Source organism: Schistocerca nitens, chromosome 4, assembly GCF_023898315.1.
Source record: "Schistocerca nitens isolate TAMUIC-IGC-003100 chromosome 4, iqSchNite1.1, whole genome shotgun sequence".
NCBI classification, from domain to species: Eukaryota; Metazoa; Arthropoda; class Insecta; order Orthoptera; family Acrididae; genus Schistocerca; species Schistocerca nitens.
In genome coordinates, this window is record NC_064617.1 from 80277131 (window position 1) to 80289467 (window position 12337).

The 12337-nt window shown below is 37.3% G+C and overlaps 1 protein-coding gene across 7 annotated transcripts in view; it reads left to right on the plus strand.

Annotated features, from left to right (window-relative positions):
* Positions 1-4059: 4059 nt before the first annotated feature.
* Positions 4060-12337, plus strand: part of LOC126251343 (epidermal growth factor receptor substrate 15-like 1) — a 209443-nt gene continuing 201165 nt past the window's right edge. For all 7 annotated transcript variants that reach the window (XR_007545722.1, XR_007545723.1, XM_049951711.1 and 4 more), the window contains exon 1: positions 4060-4087. Coding sequence is in view for 5 of the 7 variants with exons in the window: in XM_049951711.1 (XP_049807668.1) it covers positions 4061-4087 (27 nt within the window). In the remaining 2 variants the exon portion in view is untranslated. The remainder of the gene's footprint in view (positions 4088-12337) is intronic.

Consider the following 12337-nt stretch of genomic DNA (forward strand, 5'->3'; position numbering starts at 1 on the left):
GCTCTGTTGCAGTTATGGGTGACTTTCAGGGAGCTATGCATATTAATTTGGCCCAGTCACTTGGCAGTTCTACTTCAACAGTTGTTGCTTTTTTGTCTTCTCAATGGCTGCATGAATTGAGTCAGCTTCCATGTGAGTATGTCCAACTTCACGAAACTTATGGTTAATTTCCAAACGTCTTCCCTGAATCATGAATTCTCCCACTACTCTCAGAAACATGATGGCAATAAAAATATTTCCGTTTTGTCCGGCACGCGAATCACTGTACAGGTGTACCTCAACAATTTCGTTGGCCAGTTTCATCAAATAATCATATAGGCAAGAAGCTATTGCTTGGCCACCTCTACCTGCCACTGTTTCATTTCAAATGTAACATACTGGAGAACATTCTTTATATCTCTTTACATAGACGATCAAGTTGAAGGTCCAAAGTTGTCTTTTGTAAAATGCCACACCACAGCGTAGAAAAGGAATGGGTAGATATTTCTGCAAATCAAAGGCCAGGGTTACTACATTGGAATTCTGCTCAGCTTTCTTTTTATCACTGTCTTTCTGATCGTAAGCAGTCTGGGCTAAATCCAAATGTTGCTGTCGTTCCACTTCAACCTTACAACGTTCAGCATCATCAGTACAATTCTTAAGCACCATGACGTATTTGTGACATTTTGCACAAGTGTCAGTCTTCGGTTTGTGCGAGCTAGGATTGAAGCAGGTCACAAAAAGTCTTCGATAACATGCTTCACTTCTTGGCTTCATACTTTTGGTTTCTCAAAATTCTTGATAGAGCCAGTACATTGCTGAAATACTCAATTCTGAAGATAAATATTTTTATAAGAATGAGATCGAGAATATTGGCTTTCGTAGGAAGGAAATGTGTTAATGTGTTCCTTTATTTAATCAATGTCGTCAGATGGAACTTAGGATGATTAAAATGATTACCACGTCCATCTTCAGAACACAGTCCTCCTTCAGAGCCCCATCTTTTCCCCACAATTATTCTTACCTTCTTTTGTGTTAAAGAAAATGTACTAAGGAACATATTCTAACATACTTCTACCTTAGTCTGCATAGAAAGACTGTACAGAAAGTACTTCCTGGAATATTTTCGCCTGCTTGCAGTTCCTTCAGGTTTTTTCCTTAAACGCTTCACATGTTTCTTTTCCTCAGACACATGATTAGCTATGAACTGATTTTGAGCTTCTGGGGACAATTTGTAATATTCTATGAATATTTTCTCTCTCTCATCGTCATTTACTTTTCCTCCACAATTTTTCCTGCACTTGCACGATGATTTCAGAACGTTAGCAGGTATAACTTTTCCTTTCAACGTCACACATTTCTTTCCTGCAGTTTTCAATTCTTTCTTCCAATTTTTCTCCCATAATTTTTCGTTTGGCTTTCTTTTTCTGGATGAATCCTGTGGATCACATTTCTTCCTCCCCCTTCGACTGCCAGGCTGCTGTTGAATTAGATCAATTCCTTCAATCCTTGAAGATTTCTCCCCCCATCATTGCTTTCACCACTACTTTCACTACCACTTGGAACATATTCATCAGAATCTTCAAATACATCTTCATCAAACTTGAAATCACATCTGCCGATAATGACGAACGTGAATTTCCTTCTGTACTGGTACTGGGATGACCTTAAGGAAAATAAAAATGAAATAAATTTAAAAGGCAGTTGATAATATTTTAGATTGGCATTAAGTAGAGATACCAGTCAATTTATGGCCTTGTACTGGAAAAAATTAGGGATAAATGTTCCTGATACAAGTTTATTTTAGTAAACTTACCTTCAAGGCAAAATGATGACCTTAGCGATGATATTTCAGGTGCAGTTTGTTTGTCAAGCTCTTCCTTATAGCCTCTGTGAAACATATTTGTGCCCACCAAGACTGTCTAGAATCCTCACTAACAATGTGCCGAATGCTAAGGGGAATTGTTAAAGGAACAACTGTTATTATTGTGTATTCCCGCCAGATTTAAGTCCAATGTAACAGCACTGTTTCAATTGTTGAAACCATCTGGCAGCAAAAAAGGCCAATGTCAAGATCGGCCCTTTATTGCCGATTGGAAACTTGATAAAACACTTTGGGGCTTACAACTTAAAAACCCAATATCTATCATCCTATGTGGCTTAGACATTGGCCGTTTTAACATTATGAAGAGCATGTGGAACTATATGGTGTACAGCAATAAAACCAGTTTTGACAAATATTGACATAGGCCCTTTTAGAGCCAAGCCACAGAGTTATCTGTAGATCTTTTTTTTTTTTTATTAAACCTTGTCTGGTGAAGTCCAGATCATCCCTCATATCACCTGACGAATACGAGAGGGCTGATCGTTTTAGTGCTATACATACAAATGGATTTCTCAGTCCGCCTGCACACACCCAAATATCAATCACGCCTCTATCAAAGAGACCTCAACAAATAAGAAGTCGTTGTTGCCTGCATTTATCGCACTTAAAACATAAAAAAAACATGACACAAGTGCTATACATACAAATGGATTTCTCAGTCCGCCTGCACACATCCAAATATCAATCACGCCTCTACCAAAGAGATCTCAACAAATAAGAAGTCGCTGTTGCCTGCATTTATCGCACTTAAAACATAAAAAAACATGACATAAGCACTATATATTCATTTTGCGCAGCTATTAGCGTTTGACCACAGTCTAGACTGTGGTTTCGCTTTTTCCTGTATATAAAGAAAAGTTCGACCCTATCAGCTGAAACTCCGATTACGAGTGTGACGGCGCACAACTGTACAAATCGATTCTTGGTATCGAAAGATACGATTTTAGAGTGGCACAAATTACTGGTATCCTAGTAACAGATTACGGTTAGGGAGAGCAATAAAATAGTTTATGATTCATTTTTAAAGTGTATCTTCAATTTTCGTTACGGTTGAGAACCTCAATTTTTGTGAAAATCGTAAGGTAAGACATTGAGGCGGGAAATATGAAAAGTTGGTACGGCCTCTCGTTAAACGGTACGTACTGTCAGTGCGGGTACATGTCGTAGATCTATTCTATTGGTCATCGACGAATACGTCAAGGAAAGTTAAGAATTTGTTCCTTTAGGCATTTGAAACTTGTCATAATGGCAACAAGGTCGAGTAGCAATTTAGTTCAGTAATGTACAGCACATCGCAGCTTGTTTTTCCTCTTAGCTTCTACACAAAAGACACACAATTTAAGCTGTTTTTAAAAGTTACCCGCAAGTTACACGAAGACCAAATGTTTTCATCTAACAATCTACTTAAAAATACAGTTCACTTTAAAGTTTAGTCAGTTATTAATTACACGAAAGTAAATATTTATGGTGGTTGGTAGAATAGAATGCACGTATTCGATAACTGAAGTGGATGAAACAAAATCCTATACACAAAAATAAATTGGACGCAATAACATTTGACATTCTAAGCACGGCCATAAAGCCGCATGCCGTTTCGCTTTAGTAGACAGCGTTTTTTTCAATCGTTTTTTGTCTGAGGATGTTTGTGCTATAAATAGAACGAGTAACATTGAATACAATTCTCTACGGTAAATGTAATCGTAAAAATAGCCTCGCGTGGGTGCTTTCGCCACGGATGGTGGGAAGCGCGCTCCACGTTATCTAGAAAATCGAAGTAAGAATTCCAACTTTTGAACACAATTTTCCTCTGAAATACGGAACATTTTGACTTTATATTGGCTCACCTATGTGAAATAGGGAGGTAGTTAACTTAGGGAATTAACAGTACACAAAAATTCATTCCTTTACGCAGGTGTCACGCCAAACCAATAGAGTAATTGATCTCGATAATGTTATAGGTCTGTAGTGAGACTGTTCATTGGATTACAGACTTTCAGCCTAGCTCACAGAACTAGGACAATCAATAATTTTGGCTGTGCTATTATTCCACAACTAATACAAGTTTAAATTTGAGCGCATGATTTGGTATTCAATACTGCGCCGGAGTTGCAAAAATGACGTTTTATTGATTGTCCTTCCGATTGGTGAATGCTGTATACTACAACCAATCACGTTACTTCAGTAGTATTCAAGAAGATGGCGTCGTTGCCGTCTCCAACACAGGTAGAGTTGGAGCTGTTCTTAACGTAACGACGTTAAATTATATTTATGTTATCCTCGCGGAGTTTCTGACCGCTTTTCCATCGGTATTTAGACTTCTGAATGAATATCTCAAATATTGCATAAACCTGATTGAGTATTGGGGTGCTAAACGAGTAGGTGCAGCTATATTTTGCCTATGTGATGGGGTAGATTTAAGTTTTGTACAGAAGAAAAGTACTCTGGTTAATGCTGACTGCTGTTTCGAACAAGTAAGACACACTAACGTTGGCTAAGGAGCTGCAGTATTTATCTGTCATTTAATATTTACTTCGGAGAGCGAATGTTGACAGGCACACCCCTAACCAAAAGGTTGTGCGGAATTTTTGTTCTACTGTAAGTTTTAGTGATGAATCTTCGTCCCTATGAGGTAACAGAGATTTGCATGTTCATAGTTTTGATGTTTCTTTTTTAGCGTGAGAGAATTTGCGTCCATGAATCGGACGCGAGCCCACGAATGTGCCTTTGTTGAATGACACAAATTTCAGTTCAGAGCTTAGAATCGTGTATAAACAATTTAATTGTAAGGTCGTCATTTTTGAAAATTTTTGTGTGTTTGTAATCGCCAAAGGGTTCATTGGACCACGCGAGTTCATGTTGTTTTAGTAATGTAACACAAAACGGGACTGGTATCGTATTGCAAGATAACGTAATCTTGTTGCTTGGTTTTGCAGCAGACTTATTGAATTTACGTTCTGAACGTCTACTATAACGAAAACTACCAATAAAGCATTATATTTGTGGAAAGGCATTTTAAGTCAAATCACGAACTGTCACCGGCGTGAATGAAGCTAAGTTTTCGGTTGATGCTTTGTGTAATAGATAGTAAAAGAACCCCTTCGCTGATTTTATATGGAGATCACGTAAACAAATAATGAAAATCGCGAATAATGCATTGCGATTGATACTACAGTTAGTCGCAGCCTCACAACTGAGTTGCAGTTGAGAGTACCGTTTTCTCTGAATGTAATCGTCATATGATATAAACGTGGGAGGCAGACTGCTATTTTCTTGAATGCTGCTGGAAGGACATTAGATTAAGTAATTATTGTGATCAATCTTTGTCTTTCATTGCGTACTATGTAAACTCTCATAAAAACTGTATGTGCTTAAAGTGGCAGACAGGCATACACAACCATGTCAGCATCATAATCAAATTGGATATGAGAATTCTTGGTGCAAGCTCTTGCACCACTGTAATATTTGAATTGACTTTATTAGACTGTTTTTCTACAGCATTCTGCAAGTTATTGGAGCTCTGCCCGCAGCTATTCACAAACTACTTCTGTTTTTAATGGTTCACTGCTGAAATGTATTTCTGTGGAAGCCACATCACTTACATTTTAAATTATGAGCATGTCCCAAACCAAGTTATTGAATATAACATTCATCTATTCATTCATCATGTTTGTAGATCCCATCCAGAACTACATTGAGGGATGTGGAATGAGTCAAGGCATACATAAGCAAAAAAAGGAGCATCTTGTAGAAACTTAATCTATACTCTATACTAACAAGAAAATATCACTATGCTACCTAGTTGCCAGCTTAATATAATGTACTAAATTAGAAGGAATGCTATTACTTGAAGGGAAAAATAGGGTATTGCTTCTTCAGTTGGTTGCTCTTTTGTATTGTGATCAAAACCACTGATGTCTGCATATAAGAAAAGTTATTGTATTGTCAGCTGTTCCCAATGATTATAGTTCATGTCAAGAATGAGTCCATTTGCGACAGTGCAGAATTCACACGTCATAAATTATCCTTTTGGGGCAGGATCGATCCATTTGATAGCAAGAGGCTATTACTTACTTAATTATGTCTTTGAATATTTGTTTAAATTGCTTGTTATTAATTGTTTAACCCATATTTATATTAGTCATTTGTAGAAGAGCAGAGTTTTTGAAGGCTAACACTATTCTTGAAAGCTGTAAAATAGGCTGAAACTTGTTAGTCTCAGATGGTTATATATAAAGTAGACCAGTGTTTCGTCAGAGAGAAGAAAGGGCATACTGTTGGCAGTAGCACTATGACAAGTAGCCTAAATCACTAGTTTGTTGGCTGTTTCATGTTATTCGTGTAATACAGTGTGTGCTCAAAAAATGCTGTAAGTAATGACTGCCTCACAGGTCTTTAAAGAACTGTGTCTAGTAGAACAATTCATGCAAGGAGGGACCATCCATGATCCACAGTGACTGCAAAAGAAACACTTGTGTTGAGTGTAGACTCCTGATGTAAGCTAGCCCAAGTGTGCTAGTATCAAGGATCCCACAGTAAATGCGTCAAGGAAATCAAATATTTTTTTGGCAGTGGTGGCGCCTGAGGATGGCAGTAATGTGCCGCTGAAACTAGTCATGATAGAATAAAGACTTTCATGGTTCTTTTTCTCATATGTATCATCAGTGGAAGTCCGTTATCCGTGTAGTAAGATAGACATAAAAGGAAAATGCCACACTCTTTGAGAGAAATTGTGCCTTCTGCATAGTAGGTGTAAAAGAAAACCTATGGGCATAATTAGAGAAGGGATGCTGAATGAAACTCATTTGGTTGTCAAGATGGAAACAATAAAACTTCAGTGGCTACTGTAGTAGAATCTTATGAAAAGCCTCATGAAACCCAGGGAAAATCTGATTGTAAGTAAAGGCCGTCATTGGCACCAAAATTTACTATCGAAGCGCAAGAAGACGCAGGAAATAGAATCAAAGGTAGCATAGCAAAGCAAAAGCAGAAATGTTGAAATCTATTTTAAAATATTTTATGACCAAGAAAGATACAGATGTAAGTTACTGCCCCACTTTAGTTCTCCCACCACTGCAAAGATAAATGGTATAGATACTAGTGTCTCTTGCATCGAGAAACAGTTCAAGTTGTAATAACTGAGCAAAGTTGCAGGCCCTGGTGGATCTCTTGTCTGATTTATACAGAATTTCTGGCCGAGTTAGCTCCCGTTTTAATCTAGGCTAGATCAAGAACATTTTTACTTACAAGTGACATATCATTTGGCATCACACTCCCCCTTTCCCTCATTTTCTTTCACCCATGTCAGTTTTTGCTTCGACATGGATTACACAGCACTGTATACAAATCTTGCACTTGGATGTCCTTGACTTGACACCCCATGCGAAAGCTAGTAATTGTGATACATCGTATGTAGAAATCTTAAAGTTGTGGCGCCCGAAGTGATAGAATGTGTCATTTGGACCTTAAATTAGTCCTGACCATAATACACTGTACAGCCCTTGAACAAAAAACTGTACCCAATGGATGGGAGAAGCATTATACTGGTCTACAAGAAAGGTAACAGAAGTAACCTGCAAAACTGCTTTCAGATCTGATTTAACAGCCATCTGTTGTAGAAGCATAGTAACATAATCTGAGATCAAACATAGTGATATATCTTGAACAGGCTTATTTTCTCCATCCCAACCACTGTTAATTCTGGAAACATTGATCACATGAAACCAGCTTGTGGTTTTCTCCCATGACATCTTCAAAGTAAAGAATCAAGGAAATCGAGTGGCTGTATTTCTTAGCATTTGAAAAGTATTTTATTCATTACCACACTAAAATTTATGAATAAAAGTTTGGTTGTATGGGGTTGCAAACAAAATTTGTTACTGGGTTGATGGGTCTTGGAAGGCAGGACACAGAATATTATCTTGGGTGGAGAGTCAGGAGCAGAAGAAGAAGTAGTAGCCTTTGACATGCACCATCGAAGTGTTTCGAGAGCATTCCTGTTCATGTTGTGTACTAATGATTAGGCAAACAGTTTCAAAAACATCTGGGATTTTCACATACGATTCAATATGATTCACTTATCTGTAATGAAATACTATTTAATTAAAGCTATACAGTATTGACCCAGAACTTGATAAGATTTGAAAGTTATACAAAGTTTCGCCACTTCCTTTAAATGTACGGAAACGTAAAATTTTGCACTTCACAAAAAGAAAAAAATCAGAAAAGGGGGAAAAAATTAGTATTCTATAACTACGATATCAGTGATTCATAATTATAATGAATCAATTTGTGCAAATATATGCGTGTAGCAGTTTGTAGTGGCATTAAATTGACAGATTCCTTAGGCTCAGTCATAGGTAAGGTCAGTCGCAGACTTTGGTTTGTTATTGGGATACTGGCAATGGTCAGGTTTGTTTGGCTCATGAGAGAGTGTCATGGAGATGCTGGAAAACTTGAATTGGCAGACTTTAGAAGACATGCAAAAGCCTACTTAAAAAATTTAAAGGATCATTCTTCTTCTTCTTCTTCTTTTGCTTTTACGGCCTCATTGGACCACTTCAGTCAATCATTTCTGGTCCTCTTCTCTGGTATTTTCCCCTTCCGAGTGGCCCAGTATCTCTTCATTCGTTCCGATGCTTTTCGTCGTTCCTTATCTGTAAATACCCTTTTCATTGTATGTCGTTTGTCAATTTTTGGTTTAAATCTTATTTCTGTGTCCCTCAACTTCTTTAAATTTGGCGTTTTGTTCTGCAAATCATCCAGGGTTATTTCCAGTTCTTCCATATCCTCTCTTATTTCCTTAAGCCATCCTCCTTGTTGTTTCAACTTCCAGAGTTTCTCAATAATTTTCCTTGATAATCTGGTTTCTGGTGTCCTCAGAATGTGACCGCAAAAAGAGATCCTTTTCTTTCGTATAGTATCAGTGATGGGCTCCAGTTCTCTGTATACCACTTCATTTGGAACTATCCGCCATTGCCCAGCTTTTTGATATTTCTTATTTATGCATGTTCTAGCAATTCTTCTCTCTACTTTTAAAATTTTGTCAATTCTGTTTTTCTGGGTGACTTTAAAAAGAGTTTCACTTCCGTATGTAACCTCTGGTTGAACGACCGTCTTGTAATGTTTTAATTTTGTTTTAATTGATAGACATTTTTTATTGTACGTAGACCATGTTAGTTTTTGAGCTTTTATCATTTTATTAGTTCTTGCTCGCCATGCAGGTTTCTCGTCCAATTTCTGTGTTATAATTTCACCCAGGTATTTAAATTGTTTCACTATTTTAATTTCCCTATTATTCACTGTGATGTGATCTATTACAAGTGGATCTGTTACCATTATTTCAGTCTTTTCAAATGATATCTGGAGTCCTAATTTTTGTGCTATATTTTGTAAGCTTGTTATTTGTTTCGTGGCTTCCTGAATATTATTAGCTAGTAATGCTAGGTCATCAGCAAATCCCAAGCAATTTAGGTTTATTTTATCTTTCTTAGTTCCAATTTTAATATTCATAGGATTTTCCTTGTACCATTCTCTCATTACATATTCAAGAGCACAATTGAATAGCAATGGTGATAAACAATCTCCCTGTCTCAACCCTGTTTTAACCGTAAATGGTTCAGATATTTCTCCTCTAAATTTTACTTTGGATTTGGTGTTTGTTAAGGTTAACTGTATCATTTTTATTAATTTAGGATGAAGTCCAAAATTCCTTAATATTTTCATCATTGAAGATCTATGGATGCAATCATACGCCTTTTTGAAATCTACAAAGGTTATGACTAGTTGTTTTTGCCTTCTTTTGTAGACATCCATAACTAACTTCAAGGTGATTATCTGTTCTGGGCAGCTTCTCCAGGATCTAAATCCTCCTTGATATTCTCCCAGTTCCAGTTCTAGTTGATCTTTACAGCGGTTCTTGACATGATCTTATACGTGCAGTCCAAAAGGGAAATTCCTCTATAGTTGTCTGGATTTGATTTTTCTCCTTTCTTATGTAATGGATGTATTACAGCAGTAGTCCAATTTTCTGGTAATTTCTCTTCATTCCAGATTTTTACTATGCATTGGTGTAATGCTATCTTTACTGGTTCTGCTGCATATTTCCAAAGTTCAGCAAACGTTTGATCTTCTCCACTTGCTTTGTAGTTTTTGAGTTCTTTCAAAGCTCTGTAGACCTCATTAATTGTAGGTGGATTTATTTTTTCTGCTGGTGTTTTTATTGGGGTTTCTGTGTTTATCTGAAGAAGTTCTGGGGGATCTTCACAATTTAGTAACTTGTTAAATGTTTCTGCTAGAATTTCTGTATTTTTACTATTGCTATGGGCTAGGTTATTATCTTTATCTTTTAACATTAATGTTGGAGGATCATATCTTTGTAATTGTCTGCCAAATATTTTGTAATAGTCTCTTGAGTTTGTTTTTTCACTATTTGTTTCTATCATTAGAAGTATATCTTTTTGGTACTGACGTTTAACTCTCCTTATTATTCTTTGTGTTGTCTTCCTTTGTTTTGTGAGTTCCAAATATGATTTTTCTGTTTTTTCATTTTGATGCCTTAACCAGGCTTGGTGTCGATCCAACACTGCTTCATCACATTCATCGTTCCACCACTGGTGTTTTTTCCTTGGATTTATAGGGGCAACTTGTTCAGCTATTTGTTTCAATTTGGGAATTATTTCTTCCAGATCATCTGTTATTTTTATATCCCTGGTTTGTGCTTCATAATCCTCATTTTGTATCAGTTTATGAGGGTCATAGGTTCTCTTCTTCTTCTGGTGGGATTTTTTCTTTGCTAATGGGGTTAACTTAATTTTAATTTTTATCATGTAATGATCTGATCCGGTATCTGTCCCTCTCAGTACTTTCACATTGTACATTTCCTTGTGGTAATTCTTATCCATGCAGACATGGTCCAGTTGCCATTCTCCTTTTTTCCAGTCTGGATGTTTCCAAGTTTTAAGTTTACTTGGTCTTCTCTTAAAATACGTCGACTTTGAGATCATGTCATGGTTTCTGCAAAATTCCACTAGTCTTATGCCATTTTTGTTTGTTCTTCTTTGTGCTGTCCATTTCCCTATTATGTCTCTATATCTCTTTTCCCTTCCTAACTGGGCATTGAAGTCTCCAATTAAAATTTTGATGTGATTTTTATTAATGTTATTCGTCGTTTGATCTAAGAGCTCCCAAAATTTTTCTACCTCTTCTCTGTGTTCTTTTTTATTATTTTTATCATTTGTGTATTTTATTTGCAGCTTTTAGAGTTAATGTTGAGAGCCTGGGAGATTGTGCTTTAAATTCTATTATGGACTCTATTATTTTCAGGCTCACCACGAATCCTGTTCCAAATTGTGGACACTGTTTCATGACTTTTCCCTGGTATTCCCTTATAAATCCTATAGCCTTGTGATTCTATCGGCTCCTGATCGGTATTTCTCATTTCTTGAAGTCCGGTTATGAGAATCCCCTTGCGATCCATTTCATCCGTCAGAATTTTGAGTTTGCCTGGTTGTATGAGGGAATTTATATTGTGTGTCGCAATGTAGTTTATTTGTCCTGTCTTGAGTTTTGGTCGTCTGTCCGTTTTGGGTATTTTCAGATGCTCCGACTCATCCAAGTTATCTTTCAGGTGACTGCCCACCGTATCCGAGTGCAGTCTTCCTTGGTTATTGCCAAGCGGTGGATTATTCCTTGAAAGATTTCCTTCCATGTTTGACTTTCAAAGGTAGTCAACCTTGTATGGAGCAAGCTCCGAGTTACAACTGCGGTTGTTAGCCGTAGAGATTGTTTAGTGTTTGGTCCGCGAGAGCTATTTTATTTCGCTCAAGTCCGCCGGTAAACCGGTGAGGACCCCCCTATCCGCCACCTGGGACGCGCCACGTCGGAGTATCACCTCTCCGCCTGCTACGACACCGTAGTAGCAAAAAATCTGTAGATATTCTTCATCCTGCTACATATTGCTCCCATAGGAAAGGAAACAATAAGACTGAATGTGGTGTCAGACTGAACTGTAGCCTTAGCTCAAGACTAGATTGCGTTGGAAGGTGACAGTTTGGTTGTGCATTGGTGGAGCCAACAAATGTGAATCTGAAAAAAACCTGGATGTGGGTACACACTTATCTGTAGATGAGCCTGTTTGAAAAAATTGCTGCTGATATTATGCTATAGTCACCATGTTGTTTACGGCGTTTGATGCAATATTCCTATGTCACTGGTGAAAGGCTGAGCCATATCGTTCATCTGCTTCCAAAAACATAACATGATACCGTGCTAAGTACCCTCTGCTATGGGCTTCACAGTTGTTTGCAGAGTAAGTACATAAGTAGAAGAAAGTGTTACTGCCATAGATTAATTGGGCTACTTCTCAGTTGTTGAAATTTCCTTTGAGGAATGTGTTTTACTGCAATGTCCTTGCTGATACTGTGTCAAGCCCACTAACCTAGTGTTCCATTTTGACAACTTTTTTATAAGGGCGAT